This window comes from Myotis nattereri (genome assembly GCF_964212035.1).
Source record: "Myotis nattereri genome assembly, chromosome: 8".
In the NCBI taxonomy this organism is placed as follows: domain Eukaryota; kingdom Metazoa; phylum Chordata; class Mammalia; order Chiroptera; family Vespertilionidae; genus Myotis; species Myotis nattereri.
In genome coordinates this window covers 67,306,998-67,324,251 of record NC_138083.1, presented here as the reverse complement: position 1 = coordinate 67,324,251, position 17,254 = coordinate 67,306,998, and the positions used below count along the sequence as shown (strand labels likewise).

Sequence of the window (17,254 nt, the reverse complement as noted above, 5' to 3'; positions counted from 1 at the left end):
TAGATGTTTTGTCCTCACAGTGCTGGTCATAGTCCTCAAAAGTCACTTTTATCCTCTGCAGTTACTTTTTGGTAGTCAGTAAAGTACTTCGCTTGGATTCTTCCCTACCCCTTAAAGCAAAGGTTGTCAACTGGTAGCTCCAGGGTCAGGGTAGCCTGCAAAACAGTTTTATTTGAGCCATATATATTTTTTTTAAATAGTAGAAGTTGCTTTGAATTGCAGTCAGAACTTTCACTTTAAAATCCAAGTCAGAACAACTGGCACTTCTAGGCTCAGGGTCTCTAGAGGTATCAGTCAGCTGGAGCAGAGGTGCTGCTGTGCCCTTAGCACTGTTGGGTAGGGAGGGGTCCTCCCTGCCCTTAATGTCCTACACCCACCCATCTCTCCCCCTGAGGTTCCCTACCTGGTGGCTCCCATAGGCCTTTGACTGTGTAATCCCTGCACTTGATTTTATAACCATGGGTACCTCAGTAAGTAGCAGTCCTGATGATAGATTCACAGATTGGTGGGTTGGCACCAGTGGCATTCCAGAACAGATTGTTTTAAAGCTTATAGGTTATCAGGGACTCTAGCAAAGGCCTAATTTTTTCAGAAATGTTTACTGACTAAGCTTAACTCTAACAAGGTAGTCATGATTGGAAGAAACTTTATATTTGTAAAGTGCCCCTCAAGCGTGTCACACAGTGACAATTTTACCACCAAGCAGAACCTTGAGGTTATGGATGTAGATTTCTAGAGGCTGAACGCTTAGCTACCAGCCTCATGGGTTAGATTTCATGGGGGCTTCAGCTTAGAGGAACTATTCCCTTAATGTATTCTTGTCCATGAAGGGCAGGAACCATGCCACAGAGCTCTCTTAACAAACTCTGTCACAGGCCTTATGGTCCATGAGCAAAATGCTTGATATTAATCATGTGGGTATTTGGCTCCTGTTTTCTAAATGCAGTAAGAAGACGTTGAAAGACTGGTTTGAAGGTTACAATTTGCCACCTCTAGTGAGTCCAGGTATTCAGTTTTCACATTCTAAAGTTCAGTCTAGAGTAGAGGTGTCCAAAAAAGGAAATTTGTAACTTCCAGATCTGTGTTCTGGGGTTGCTAGGATAATTAATGCCATATTCAAACCAATGGCTCTCAAGATTGTATAAAGAAGGCTGATGTTTTAGACATTACCTGGATACGTGCATGGCACTCAGGGTAGGCTGCTTCATTGGCCCATGTTGGGGATACATTGAGCCTAACGTATATGAACATGTATGATTGAGTTGGTGTAGGGAATTCTGGGTGTTTAGATAGGGTGTTCTGGTGTTTCAGTGGTGTAAACCCTTGTACCTCTGGAAATAAGACTATCTCTTTGACATTGTGATTTATAAATAATGATACTTTATTTCCGTAAGTGTAACCTCCGTGGTTAAGATTTTTAAGTTAATTTGAATTCATAAAATTTATATATGCCTTTGCACAATAGTATGAATGTACTTAATGCCCTGAACTGTGCACTTGAAAATGGTTAAGGTGGTAAATTTTATCTTATGAATATTTACCACAATTTTAAAAACACATTTGTTGTTTTAAAAAATAAAGTACAAAAGAAAAATAAAGTACATATGCTTACCATAGAAAATGTGAGAAAAAAAATCCTACTACTTAGACAGCTTTTGATATTTTATTTGTTTGCAGTTTTCCATGCATATTTTTATACAGTTGAGGTGTTATTGTATTACCATACTATATTGATAACTACATTAACATACATTTTGTAGAATAGGGGAATAGCCAGAACGTGGACTATGGAGCCAAAATGCCTGAGTTCCATTTCTGGCTCCCCAGTTCCTGATAGGTAACAGGAAGCAAGTTACCTAACTTTTCTGTGCCTTGGTTTCCCCTGTCTAAACCAGTGATTCTCAACAGGGGCAGTTTTGCCCCAAGGAACACCTGGCAATGTCTGGAGACATATTTGGTTATCAAAACTGCAGGCGAGTGGGGGGTGTTACTGGCCAGAGAATGCTGCTAACCATCCCAGAGTGCACAGGACAGCCCCAAACTAAATTATCTGTCCTCAAGTGTCACCAGTGCTGAGGTTGAGAAGTCCTGCTCTAAGTAAGAGATAGTAGTACCTACCTCATGGGATTGTTATGAGTACTAAATAAGTTAAAATATGTGAAGAATTTAGAACAATGCCTAGCATGTAGTAACTGCTATGTGTTAGCTATTACTGTTTATAAAATCATTTTCATCACTTCATATCAGTATTTCTGTACTTTAAAATCTTATAAATATTATTTTTAATAGTTTATGAATGTCTTTAGTAAAGTTTCCTTTTATATAAACATTGCATATTCCTAACAGGCCTTTCTTTCTTCCTCATCAGATGAAATTAAAGCAGAAATAGAAAAGCAGAGGTAAGCTGGGGCACTTTCTCCTTGCTGAAATACGATATTAAGGGAGTAGGTAGTGACTAAGGGGACCCATTTCTCTGCATGTTTTCTTAGATTTCTGATCCTTGGGCAGCACATACTCTCCTAGCCCAGAGCTGGACACATTGTAGAGCTCTGTATGTGTTTGAACCGATGCTAGGTTAACAGGTTACTGGCTCAATAACTGTATTTGGAGGAAAGAGTAAGAAAGGTCAAGTTAATGCTGTTGTACCTTTTCTTGACAAGAGGTAAAGCCCTTGTCTCTTGTATGTCATGCTTCCTTAAGCAGGAGGACAGCTTGCCCCTATAAGTGGCTGTTCCTCATCTTCACAGAAATGAAGCCAGTAGTCACATTTCAGAAATAGAACTCTGACATGGCAATGCCAAGATTCACTCCCGGATGCAGTCGATACACCTCGCTAATCTGAGACCTCGCTCTCTGCACGTGGCACTTGGGTGTTTTGTCCAAATGCATGTATGTATTAACTTTGAATTGTTTAGCCCCACAGATGCAGTTTGTAGGTATTTTTAATTAAATGATTGCAGATGGGATGGGAATTTAGAGTTAGGTGTAGGAAAAGCAAACTTTTTGTTTTCTCATTTTCCCTCGCTGGCCCTCTCCTGCTTTTTTTCCCAGGCTTGGCACTGCCGCACCACCCAAGGCAAACTTCATTGAAGCTGACAAGTATTTCCTTCCATTCGAGCTAGCTTGCCAGTCCAAGTCCCCACGGGTGGTCAGCACGTCTCTCGACTGCTTGCAGGTACCATGTTTAAGCTTAATTGTGTAAAGGGGGTTCTCTGCAGGCCACACTAGTGAGTCCCCTGCTACTCAGAATACTTTCTGCGGTGACAGAAAAAGGCACATCCCAACTTATTCTTTACAGAGGTCTCATGATGAAGGGAAGTAAGAGGGGACTAATTACCTTAGCTAAAAAAAGAATTCATTCCCTAGAAACACTATTTTGTTGATCTCTCTTACGTATGTTTTTCTAAATGAAACCTTTAGCATTAGTTGGAATATTTGCTACACATGGGCACTTAAGGAATTTTTATTTAATCTCTTCCTTGATGGCATTAAAATTCATAAAATCAAGTAGAGAAATAGATATAGTCAAATCTCATTATTTGTAGTAAAATCTTATAAAACTGTTATATGGTAAATGGGAACATGGGCCTCTTCCCATGCTCCAACTCCCCCTCCCACCCTGTGGGAAGATGATGAGGGCCATCAGTTAAGCAGACTATGAGACCTTGGGAGCCTGGCCAGCTCCTCAGTCAAGAAAACAGCGTTTTTGATCTTACACAGGCCCATCTCCTTCCCCTGCATGCCCTGTTTTTCTCTGTTTTCTGTACTCTATAAAACCTGTGTTGGGAAAGGCTGGGTGGCAGTGAAACAATAGCACCAAAATACTGCCTCCGGTGTGGCCAATTGCAGACCAGACAGGACCTAGGAGTTCAGCTTCACTGGTGGCCGCTGGTGTGGCAGTAAACTTCACTTTGGGAATCCAAGGGCAATACCCTGAGGTTTTCTGGGACCTCTGCACTTTGCATAATAGTTTCAAACACTGGTTTAATAAATTCTGTACCATTGTTCCTAGAAAAAATATAGAGTTAGGTTCCCTTGAGCCTCTGGCCTCAGCATGTTCATCAGCTGATCAGTATGTAACTGTTCTCTGGGTATTTTGTTTAAAGACATCTTATTTGATATATATTACTGATTCATTAAGAGTGAACTCACAGTCCACAACATTATAGCACATGCCTGAACAAAATTTAATACACATAATGTCTCCATAAAGCACGCCACTATCTTCTTTCTCTTAGGAACTCTAGACAGCACTAGATTTGGGGAATATTTTAATTGGCAAGCTTTTGCCCTATTTTAAAAGGACAAAATGGGAAAAACATAACACTAAATGGACCACAAAAAAGATACTGCTTACAGTATGAGGACTGTATCAAGAAGGCAGAGTGTCGCCTTGTTTGATCTCAGCTGGGAACCTGTGCATTAAGTGATTCGAATTTTTCACTGCTCTGTACATGTCTGCAAATTACCACAAAATCACCACAACTGTTGATTTTGGGCTTACAAATAAATTTTAGTGAGTGGGTGCATTTACAAATCCAAAATCTGCAAATAATGAAGATCAACTGTATTTAGACCACCATTAACCTTGTCATAAATTACCTTTTACTAATGAAGAAGCAGGAGTAGAGAAGTTAGGGTAACTTGTTCAATGATATACAGATAGTGAGAGACAGAAATAGAGCTACAACTTGGATTTAATTCCTGGTCCAGCATCCCTGTATTTTTTTTTTTTCATTTTAAAATTATATTTGTTTCAGAAATACAATTCTAAAATACATTGTCTGTAGGTTGTATTATGTGTTCACCACCCTGTATTTTTTTTAATGATCTACTCCTGGAGTTTCTGGTTACCTCAGAGGACATTTATTCTTAAACCCAGTGGGCAGCCTACATCAATAAAAAAAGATGGATACATTTTTAAAAATATGTTGAAGAGATCCATATTTATTGGTACTTTCTAGAACAGGAATAGTGAATAGGTTCTATATTATGGTTGTTTCAAAGCTGTGTTGAAAACATGAAGCCTCATCTGGGTTTCTTTAGAAAGTGCCATGATTGATTGGTTATGTCTGCTGAGGCACAGGGCTGGTGCTGATAGTTAATGTTATTGATATACTAAGCACAATGGCTAACATGTATTGAATGCTCAGCCTATGCTGGGCCCTGTGCAAAGTGCTTTATTCTCATCATCAAGTTTAATCTTCTCACAAACCCCCTGAGTTACTTACTCTTAGCCTTACTTTAGAATCAAGGAAACTGAGGGTTGGAGAATAAAATGACAAGCCCCACCAAGTTCCCCTGGCCCAGAAGAGATGGAATTGGGTGGATGTGTGGGATTTCCTTACCCCACATCTGTGTTCTTAACCAGGAGTCCTTAAACTATAGCCATGAGCTATATCTGGACTGCCACCTGCTTTTGTAAATGAGGTTTTATTGGAACATAGCTGCCTTAATGTACTTGGAGTAATACAACAAACTAGAGGCCCAGTGCATGAAACTCGTGCACTGGTAGGGTTCCTAGTGGCTGCCAGCTGCCAGCCAAGTACTCCCTCCCTTCCCCTGGCCGGCCCCACCCCCTGCCCAAAATCCCGGACAACTCCCGGTCAGGGGGACAATTTGCATACTATGCTTTTATTATATAGGATACCACAGACAGGGTGGCTAAAAAAGAGACATTTATTTCCCATAGTTCAGGAGGCAGGAGAATCCAAGATCAAGGTACCAGCTGATTTCAGTTCCTGATGAGAGCCCTCTTCCTGGTTTGTAGATAGTCAAATTCTCATTGTGTCCTCACATGGCATAGAGAGCTCACTAGCTCTGTGGTGTTTCTAATCCTTTCCTGAGGACCCCACCCTTATGGCCTTGTCTAAACCTAATCACACCCAAAGGCCCCACCTCTGAATACCATCGCATTAGAGTTAAGACTTCAACATAGGAATTGTGGAGAATGCAAGCATTCAGTCCATAGCAATAGCCATGCCTGTTCATTTATGTATTATCTGTGGCTGCTGTGGCTGAGTTGAGTAGGTGGAATGGAGACCATATGACCTGCAAAGCCTAAATATTTAGTATATGGTCCTTTACAGAAAAAGGTTGCTAACCCCCACTCCCAACTATTATCCTGTAGTTCTGGCCAGTTTAATTAAAAATATGGTCTGTTATCCTAGAAATACTCTGTTTCTGGAAATCTGTGCATGTGTATGATTTCTGTTGGAAGCATTGATGCCCTGCTTTGACTTTGAGTTGAAAATTCAAGAGTAGAGTGCCTGTCTGGGGTTTATGACATATGATTAGCTCTTTTTTAGAATGGAAGTTCTCTAATTTGTTAGGTACTCCTGTGTCATCCTTTTTATGACATAAAAATACTAAATGAAAATTTAATCTCCTCTTGGTGGTTGTCCTTGCAAAGCCTGTTTGACTGGCTTTTCCCAGTATGCGTGAGGTAACTTCTGTCTTGGAAATGGAAGGCCAGCTGGGTAAAGGTTGGTTTTGGCTGGATTGGAGCCAGCTGCATACACATCCACATTCTGCCCTGGGCATTTGAAGGTATCTTCTTTGAGGTTGGAGCGGTGATGGGTGGTAAAGGTGTTTCTGGGTTTGAGTTAGCTCAGAATTTCCTCTCCCCATTGGAAGAAGCCTCCCCTCTGCTTACTTCTAATAAATGATGAAGATCCTCTGCATTCCTTTCCTTCAGCATCTGGTCTGCCACACCCTCTCCCAAGGCCAGGACTAGGGAAGGAGCGTTCAGTTCAGTCTTGTTTAAGTTAAGGAATGATTTCCATGTTTCTCCAGGCACATATCAGTAACAAAATGTTTTAAAGACTATCCTCCTAATGTCATATTTCTTCAATGGTAAGATTATACATATGTCCTACTGCTATTAAATTATATATATTACAAAACATAAGAAAATAGAACTTTTAAAAAGATAAGACAAAAAAATATGTAGAAATAAAGTTCTAATATTTTTTTTACACCCCAGTGAAGGCTGTAGGAAACCACTGGTCTAAGCTGTCCTGTTCATACCACAAACATTGTCTTTTAACTCTTATTTCTAGAAAACTTTGGATTTTTAAATGCAAATTTGTAATTATATAAATTGAATATGACTACATTCTTTGTTAAAATATTTTTAGAACATTACCAATGAGGCCAAAATCCCTTGGACCACTAGCCCCAAATCCAATTGCCTGTTTAGGTATATAATTTTCTTACTTTCTTTCTTATAATTTTCTTTCTTTCTTCCTCCCTTTCTTTTTTTTTTTTCTTTTTTACATAAATGGTATCATTTTTACAAATTTTCCTGCAGTTTTTTTCTATTTAGCAGTGTCTTTTTTAGATCTAGTTATATTGGTATAGGCAAATATAAGACAATCCTTTTTACTGGTATGTGGAATATTAATGCTACTATTTTATTTATCCCTTCCCCTATAGAGGATATTAACTTGGGGTTACAATGAATACCCCTGTGCATGCAGCTTCCTTGGACACGTATCAGTGAGCCAGTTGCCCAAAGGCCTCCCTCCTCTGTCTCTCTCTTCCCATCCCCTTACTGTATCAAGGATCAGGGCAGGATCTTCTCTCCATCTCTATCATCCCCCAACATCAAAGCCACCAGCAGCTGAGGTGTCCTCCTCACTGGTCCTCTGCTTCCACTCCTGTTGCCCTTCAGCCTATTCTCCACACAGGAACTAGGAGAAACCTTTAGAAATGTATGACATTGTGTTAATCTTTTGCTTAAACCTGCCAGTAGAAGCTTCCTACCTCACTCACTGTAAAGCACTTTTCCCCAGGGAGTTTGCCAAGCATGCTCAGGCCACTGGACATCAGATATGTTTCCAGGCTTTTTTCTATGCATTTATAAAAATACATAATTTTCTATTTTTCAAAAATGAGATAATGCTGTGCATTATTGCTTGCTTTTTTTAAGATGACTACAAATCACACAGGGTCCTATGGGTCCCAGTCCAGACTTTTGGCTTTAGTCTGTCCCACTACCCCCCGGGAGAATATAAACCCTAGGAGAAAAAAGACTGCCTTACTCACTATTGTACCTCCAGTACCCAGAACAATATCTGGCACAAGAAGGAGCAGAAGGCAGAACTAGAGAGACCACAGAATGCAGGAACTCTGCTTTCTTCTGTCCCTGTCTCGGCACAGACAGCAGAGTAAAATCATACTAAAACCCATTTCAATTTGAAGGGTCATGTGACTTTTAAGGAGTTTGTAGTGGGAAGAATAATTCCAATTTTTTTTTTTTTATCTGAATTAAACATCTGGTAATTCACTTCCATCTTTATTTTGCAGCATTAGTGTTGGGTTCTATGGGGCCTACTTATATTTTTTTTTAAATTTACTGTCCATAGTATTTGTTAATTGTTTATTTATCGAAACTATTCCTTAGTCCCAGTATTTATGTTTCATAGTTCAGGAACACAGGTCAGTGACAAACTTCCATGGAACTCAACCCAAAGAAATTCTTTACATTCCAAAATCAGCTTGCACTCTGAAAGATACCAGCATTCCTCTTCTCCTCAAAATGTTTTATGGAATCATAATTTCTGTAGAAATCTGCATATGCCTTCTTTCTTGGTTCAGCCACAATAAGTTTAGATAAAGCTGAAATCCCGAGGGATACAGTGAATGCTCCAACATGAAATCACAGATGATTGTCCAGAAGGCCACGCATCTGAAGTTTCGTCAAAACACTGGAAGGCATGATGATTATATTCTTCTCAACACCATCGTCCTTCCTGATTGTGCCTCCTTTTCAATATTCACGTTTTAGGAGTTCATAGATCATCCCACTCTTCCCAGTGCTCAAATCAGACTTGAGTCCATTAGGAGTAAGGAGTAAGCAGTGTCCAAACCCAAAGCTCATTTAGCAGGTAGCCAGCATTGCCCTCTTGGGAAGCCTGCATATACAGCAGCTCTGAGGGGATGAGGTAAAGGGCATTTTGACTTGTTCTTCAAAAACACACTTCGGCCCGGCCCGCATGGCTCAGTGATTGAGCATCAACCTATGAAACAGAAAGTCACAGTTTGATTCCCGATCAGAGCACATGCCCATGTTGTGGGCTCGATCCCCAGTGTGAGGCATGTAGGAAGCAGCCGATTAATGATTCTCTCTCATCATTGATGTTTCTATTTCTCTCTCCCTCTTCTTTACTCTCTGAAATCAATAAAAATAAAAAACACACTTCGGTCCCCTACCCCTTCTCCTACCGAACCCAAATCTGGAGATCTGATCAGCAGAGTGTGTGCAGGCCTTTCTCCTACTCATTCAGTCACCCAGTCCAGCAGTATCATATTTCTACCCTCAGCCACTCTCTCTTAATCTGTTTTTCTTCTACCGTGGAATGCGGGGGGAAAGCCATTGGGAAACAGCGTCAGGCCTCTGCAGGGTGGTGGGTCTTCCTGGGTAGTGGTGGCTGCACTGTACATAACCTCAGATGCTTGTCACTTTGTGCAGATAGAGGCGAAAATGTGACAAGCCAAAAACCAAAAAGGATAAGGAATAGAATAGCATTTTTAAGAGTCTTTACTAAGTCCCTAGAAGCAGATGATGATTTAGAATTCATGAATCCCAGATGACTTGTGTCAGATGAGTGGTTCCTTTCAGCCTTCAAAATAGCCTGGATAGTTGGAGAAAAACAGATTCCTAGTCTCCACCCCAGATTCTGTGGTTTCGTCGGTTGAGGGTGAGGGCCAGGAAGCTGTATTTTTAATGAGCGCTCTCAGGTGAGTCTGAGTCTCAGCCAGGCTTGGAAGCCATCTGCCTCCAGACCTTCGAGTTCCCTTCCAGCTCTGATTCTCCGTGGTGAAATCCAGGTCACCATTGAGGTGCCAGGCAGGCTGCCTCTGAAAGGTGGCCCCTGTCCAAGCTGATCTGTCACCTGATTATGAGGTTGTGGGCCAAGCAGCCACTTATCTCTTCAGCCACGTGGGTAACATGCACTGTTTGAGAACATAGGTGTGGAATTTAGTGTTTTTGCTTTAATTTTTGGAATAGAAAATATACTGATGTGACTCAACATTCAGAAAGAATGAAAGAGTGTACTGTAATGAGCGGTCGCCAACCGGTGGTCCGCGGACCCCTGGTGCTTCGTGAGGTCCGATAGGTTGCCGACTGCTGCTATGAAGTGTCTTAGTACCACCCCTGCCCTCAGCTGCTTAGTTCCTTCTCAAGCAATTTATGTTTTTTATGTATTTTTCCATTTAAAGAAAAATATATATATGGTTTTTTAACAGCTTGAGACATAATTCACATGTATATGATTTAGCCTTTAAAGTGTACAATTTAGTGATTTTTATATATTGACAGAGTTTTGCAACCATCACCACAGTCTGCTTTGAAACCATCTCTGTCACCTCAGAAAGGAACCCTGTGCTCCTCAGCAGTCACCCCCCATTTCTCTAATCCCCTCAACTCCAGGCAGCCACTGACTACTTCCAACTCTATTATGTATAGTTTTAATCCCTCAATTTTTCGAATGAGTGGTTGTGTACTGGGGACTGCTCTACAACTTGCCTCTTCCATCAGGTACTGTTTCACCATCTTGGGGCTCTTCTGCCATGGAGGAAGGAACAGAACCAAAGCTGCACTCTCAGGGTGGATGTGTCCACCATGTGCCTGGGATGCAGAGGGATCTGTGGGAACTGGAAGTTAAGGCCGTGCTTGTCATTTGCTACAGGGGGTGGCCTCATCTCTCTGTTCTTTCTGTGCTTAGAAACTCATCGCATATGGGCACATCACCGGCAATGCTCCAGACAGTGGAGCTCCAGGGAAGCGGCTGATTGACAGGATCGTTGAAACCATTTGCAATTGTTTTCAGGGCCCTCAAACGGATGAAGGAGTCCAGTTACAAATAATTAAGGTATTTCTGTGAATTTGCCTGGTCTGGATTTTAAATTTGAAACTAGTCCCCTGTGGTAATTTGGATTTCGGATTTACCATGTGTTAGTTGTCTCAGGTGGTGCTGAGCTGGAACAGAAAAATGTAAGCATCACTTAGATCTTTTATAAAGTGTCAGAATTTATTAGCGTGGAATGAGACAAGAAGAGTGGAACCAGGTGTGTTTTCAGAGTAAACAGTTCCACTAATAACAATGTAAATTGCTTGTGAATTAAATTGGTTTGAAGTCCTCTGGTCCTGCCCCTTGAATTTCTGGATTCCCAATCTGCCATTTCTCAGCAGGTTCCTGTTGATACTCCTATCACCAGTTTGCCCTGTTCCCGCCCCCCATTCCATTTCCCTGTTCCATTTATCCTGCCAGGAATGGTTTGGCATGGAACAAAGAGCAGGATCGAGATGAGTGTAACCAACATTCTGTATCTTAAGTTCTGGATGTAGAATGACTGATGGCTCCGTGTTAGCCGCACCTTTCCTAAAGCTCCCTTGAAACTGACCCCCTCCCCTATCAAAACATGTGTATTTTGGTGTTAATCTAGGTGAGATCAAGTTGGAGCATTTTTCTTCTTAAGAGAAGTATTTTTTTTTCTTTTTAAAAAGTAAGCTGGTAGAAAGCCCACTTTACAACTTAATTACTTTAAATAATTTGGACTTTATGGATTTAATAATTGTTTTTAAACTCAGAGCACTAGTGAGTCATCTCTTAGTACTAAGCATCCAGTTTAGTTTGCAGAGCCATTCTTTTAAAAATTTGTCAAACCAAACAAAAACAAAGCCAAACCTTGTGGAAAAGTTTGGCTGTGAGAAACTGGGAACAAGCTGGGTATTTGTGAAGGCGAAGGTTTCGGATTTTTGTTTTAGGCTCTTCTGACTGCAGTAACGTCCCCGCACATTGAAATTCACGAGGGCACTATCCTACAGACTGTTAGGACATGTTACAATATCTATTTGGCCAGCAAAAATCTCATCAATCAAACCACTGCCAAGGCTACCCTTACTCAGATGCTGAATGTCATTTTCACCCGCATGGAAAACCAAGTGGTAAGTGAGAGCAGTCATCAGCTGCTGGGGGTGGGACAGCATCCCATGCTGTGAACTGTTTTGTGTGTGGCCTCAGTGCCTGGCGAAGATTCACTAGTGTTTTAAAGTGTATGCCTTCTTCCTCTGAATTCTCTACACTTTTGTTTTCGTTCTCGCTATAAAAAGCAAGAGAGAGAATCTAGCAGGTATTTTGAAATTTGCATTCAGAATTTGCTTTGAGTTTGTCAAAGGGATTTATTTCCTTGTTAAAATTTTATCCTTCTCTTTGGAAGTTTTTTAAGCAACAGGATGGCATATTTTCTGTTCCTTATCAAAATTCTGGGACCATTTGGATTTAATCCCTTTTTTGTTGCCTTCTAGTTTCAGGAGATCAGAGAATTGGAAAAACCAGTCCAGTCGAAACCCCAGTCCCCTGTGATCCAAGCTGCAGCAGGGTCCCCAAAGTTCAGTCATTTGAAGCAGAGTGAGGCACAAAGCAAACCAACAACTCCTGAAAAGACAGATTTAACCAATGGTGCACATGACACAAGTGGTTCTGAAAAAGTGAGCTCAGAGAATGGAGATGCACCCAGAGAAAGAAGCTCATCGCTATCAGGTATGCCCCATGTGCTAAGAGAGGGACAGGAGTCTGGTAACATCTGCAGGAAACCTCTAGTAGCAGCTCCTCTATTTCTGGGCCTTCCCTTTGACTTTCTCTTTGCTTTCCTCTCATGGAACACAACCATCAAGGCATGATGGCTAATGCCCATTGTCACCTGTGTAATGTTCTCTCAGTAATTCCTGAAATGTATCTATTTACTGCTGGGTTTTTTTTTAATCCTCACCCAAGGATATGTTTTTGTTGATCCTAGAGAGGGGGTGGAGGGGGGAGAGAGAAACATCAATATGAGAAAGACATCAGTCACCTGTCTTCCATATGCACCCTGACCGGGAATCAATTCCACAGCCAGCGGGGCTGGCTTCTGCTTCTTGACATCAGCTTCAATGCAGTGGGTTTAGTTTGGGGCATTTATCTCCCAATAGTTAACTATTTGGGTGGTTAGTTCAGTGTCTGTGTTATCTTCCCAGAGGATGACAAGGACTTCATCTGTCACACACAGGATCTCCAGGCCTTACCCACTGCCTGGCAAGTCTTTGATACTCACAGACATCAGTGAGAGGAGCAAAATATGGGCAGTTGCTGGAGATGTAGATGGACAGATAGACAGCTTTGTTTTCTTATTCTATGACTGAGAACATTACCTGTTTTTGTTTGCTTTTTTAAATGAAAGAGATAGTCCCCACCTGTTTATAGTCTTAAAGTAAATAATGTATTAGGCATGAAATATTGGATTGGGTTATCATAAGATTATTTTCCTTGGACAGTTGATATGAACCAGATCCAAAATTTATTTTTTCCCCCAGGAATGTACCTTCCCAAGTGATTCTGTCAAATAATTCATTACTCTAGCTGGTTGTTCTACATGAAATATCTGACCCATCTTTATAATTGCTCTCATGTTTTCTTGTGTCACATTATTGGTGATGATTTCTGTCAATAGTGTGTTCCCTCCTAGAGAGTATAGTTTGGAGCAGCTTTTGTTCCTCTGTAAGTCATCAGAGTGCTTGGCATACATAGGAACAGGCCAAGTGTCATTACTGGAATGTTGTGCTGTATCAGTTCACTCAAGGGAAGGACAAAAAAGAAAGTGGCCACTAGGAATTGCATGTATCGCAGGGTGAGCACAGACGTGCCGTCTACTCAGTCCTGCTGTCATGTGTCTTAGGGAAGGTGCCCAGAAACTCCTGGCCCACACTGTATATGTCATCATCTTTGCCTTCTCAACTCTCAGGATAAGGACCAGGTTTTTACTGTAACCTTTATCAGGCAGTGATCAATAAATAAATATTAATTTTAAAACACACTGTAGTAAGCATAGCTGTGTCTCTCTGAGCTGCATGAAAGTGCTTCCACTATAGCCCATTTCTACATGGCAGCCAAAGTGATCTCTTAAAAGCATGCATTAGATCACAACCCTCCTCTGCTTAAACCCCATTGGTAATTCCCCATGCTGTCCCATTCAGAGCGAAATTTATGTCCACCTTGTCCCTGTGGCTTCCAAGGCCCTGCTTGACCTGTCCCCTGCCCACCTCTCTGTCCCCTTCTTACACCTCTACTATACAGTGTGCAGGTGGTATTTCTGATTCTTAAAAGTGCCACACTTGCTCTTGGTGCCTTTGTATTTCCTGTCCCTTCTTTGCCCCACCTTTATCTTCAAGTCTCTCATTTCAAACAGATCACTCTCTGAAGCTCCCTATCATGTCTGTCCCCTAGCCTCTTTTCTTCATAGCACTTATTACTACTTGAAGTTACCGAGTTAATGTTTACTTGTGCCCACCTGAGACCTAGGCCGCCCTGTTTATGACTATATTTCCAGCATATGGCAGACAGTAAATACACTATTTTAAACAAATGCGGGGGTGGGGGGCCGGGGGGGAGATTCTTGATTTCCAGAATATAGTTTTGCAGAAACACAGTAACTTAAAATTCTGTGAGAATGATTTGCAGTTAGTATGTTGCTGTGGATTTCGTTGCCAATACTTGGTGCACCCCATGAGGCTTCTCCCAAAAATGTGGGAATCAGATTGCCTGTGAGAAACAAACCACAAACTTGCAAATAGTAGGTCAAAATGGAGGTGTGCCGTCAGTTCTCAAGATGTGGCTCTACAGAAAGAATGGGACCTTCCAAAGAAAGGATTGAGAAGCCTTGGAAGCAAGGAGGATGGACAGCCTGAGAGGCAGATGGCGGAGACAGTGTCTTGGGCTAAAGTGATAGAGACCACACATCCACCCTCCCATGGTTCCATCCTATAGTAACCACCATCACACACCACCCCTAGCTTTGCCAGGCACTGTGCAAGGCACTGTTCATTATGTGAACACTCACATACATTTTCCTACTTAACTGGGAATCCTCCCCATGGCCTGCGTGGGATAATTTGCCTCCCAAGAAATTTGTGTAGATGGAGGTAATTCACCCAAAGACCTGAGGATCTATTTCCCTTTTCCAGTTGTCATTCTTATCTCCCTGTCTAAGAAGTGGATCAGATGGCTCTTTGTAAACTCACAAAATTAAATTTTTTTTAGCATAAGGTATGCTAAAAGTCCTTAGCGTAAGATATGCTTACTTATATGAATTCTTGGGCATGGCTAACCGCCTTCCCCAGGGAACCTCACCCCATTTGTCCATTCACACCTCTCCTGATTGCCCAGCTACTCTTGTCAGTTTCTTTAAAAACCAACTTGTTTGAGATATAGCATATACCATAAGTTTGCCCATTTATATTAACAGAGTTGTACAACAATCACCACAATTAATTTTGGAACATTTCATCACACCCTTAGCAATCACTTCCCATTTTCTTTTAAGTTCATTTTTGAAATTCTGACATTTTAACTCCCCACATTACACATTAGCATTTATATAGTTAATATGTAGTTATTGTAGGTACACAATTACCTATGTATATACTGATTGGTTAGTTCACTTTTAAATAACCATTTTTAAGTACTATACAATAGAGAAACTTTATCCTCCCTCAGCCAATATGGAGGTTCTGATCAGACAGCCTAAGTTCAGATCATGATTCTACCACTTAGTTCTTTGACCTTGGGCAAAATCTTTAACCTTTCTGAGCCTCATCTGTAAAATGAGAATACAACTAGCACCTAGCTTATAGGTTTGTGAGAATTAAATGACAGCAATGTCTGGCACTTAGGGCTATGTAAGTGTTTGCTGTTATCATCTTTCAAATAAGTTTCAGCTTTAACAATGGCTTAGTTTTAAAAAAAAAAATAGCAGATATTTCAGCTGGTAATCTGATGTGAAGGTGGTGGGAACAGTGTCATGGATAAAGAGAGCCTGTTTTGTGGTAGGTTAAGTATTCAATGGAAATGAAAACACTTTGGGCTGTACTCCAGGACAGGGGACCAAGCATGGAACTTATAAAAAAAATAGTGGCTTGATTGAAAATCCTCCTTGAGGAAGAATTTAAAGGGTTATTTTGGTTTTGTTTATTTAATGTGACGGCCTTTTTGGTCATTGTGATGTTTTATAATGTTTACTTCTAGAAGGGCTGTTTAATAGTTCTTCCAGATCTAGTTTTCTACAAAAACAAATGGTGCCGAACCTCTTCCACTTAAACTGTTAACATTTTACAGAATAATTACATTTAAAATTTAGTAAATCCTCAACTAGCACATTAAAAATCTCATGCTAAGTTCTAGGTTTACATTGTAGGGAAAACAAGGCAGCAGAAAGTAGTCACTTACTAAGGCTTCGTGTTCCCGAGGTGAAGACACAAGAGAAACCATCTTCTTTTGTTCTGCCAGGAACCATAGATGGATAAAATCCAGCTCCTGCCTTCAACTTGGGGGTGAGGAGGAGGACACTGGGACTTAGAGCAACTATAACTTAGGAAGGAAAAGTGTGTAAGTCGGGGGGGTACTAGTGTTCCATGAAAGGAAAGATGAAATCATAGCTGATGTTGCCTGAGAATTTCCAGATTTCATGAGACTTGTCTTCTCTTGGTACAATCAGATCTGGCCTTGGTGGGTACTTATTTGCACCCTTTGCCTTCTGAAATTTGATTCTAGAGAACATGGACAAAATCTCTTCCTTCCTATTTTCCCTAGAAATGCCCACATGTATATGCTTGTGTTTGTGTATTTGGGTGTGTGTGTAGGGACTGATGATGGAGCCCAGGAGGTGGTGAAGGAGATCTTAGAAGATGTGGTCACATCTGCTGTCGAAGGTAAGAACCAATAACCCAGCCTTTCCTTCTACCCCATTCCTTCAAAAAAGCCCTTAGGCAGATATTTTAGTGGTAGGGTGCCCCACCCCAGTGAGCCCATGGAAAATGAATCTGCCCATGTCTGCTCATCTTTCATATGGAATCCAAAAATTACTTGTTTTTAGCAGGTGATTTTATTCTCACTTGGGTTGGGTTCAAGAAGCACCGTCTGACAATGTTAGGGTTGAGTGTTCCACATAGAGACACAGAGGACCACTCCCGTATACATCCAGTTTTTCCAGGAGTGGGCTGTGAGCCCTGAGGTGGTGTCTATTACTGCTGAATTTTCATGGCTAACCATTGACTTGTAGGTATCAGATGCACATGGAAGCTTGTTCTTTTGTTATAATTCATTCATAACTCCCTCAACTTTATGGTGTGGTTTCAGTGGAATTAAACTTATATGGCTCAGTTCCACTGCCAATAGACCATTAGTGGGTTAAGAAATCAAGAATTTAGTGGACT

General features: G+C 41.1%; 1 protein-coding gene across 1 annotated transcript in view; it reads left to right on the top strand.

Moving 5' to 3' along the window:
• The window catches only part of ARFGEF2 (ARF guanine nucleotide exchange factor 2), an 84,324-nt gene that overhangs the window by 12,544 nt on the left and 54,526 nt on the right, over positions 1-17,254 (top strand). Inside the window, exons 2-7 of the mRNA XM_081096602.1 lie at positions 2,369-2,399; positions 3,052-3,175; positions 10,734-10,880; positions 11,777-11,956; positions 12,317-12,551; positions 16,682-16,750. Coding sequence (XP_080952728.1) covers positions 2,369-2,399; positions 3,052-3,175; positions 10,734-10,880; positions 11,777-11,956; positions 12,317-12,551; positions 16,682-16,750 — 786 coding nt within the window. The remainder of the gene's footprint in view (positions 1-2,368; positions 2,400-3,051; positions 3,176-10,733; positions 10,881-11,776; positions 11,957-12,316; positions 12,552-16,681; positions 16,751-17,254) is intronic.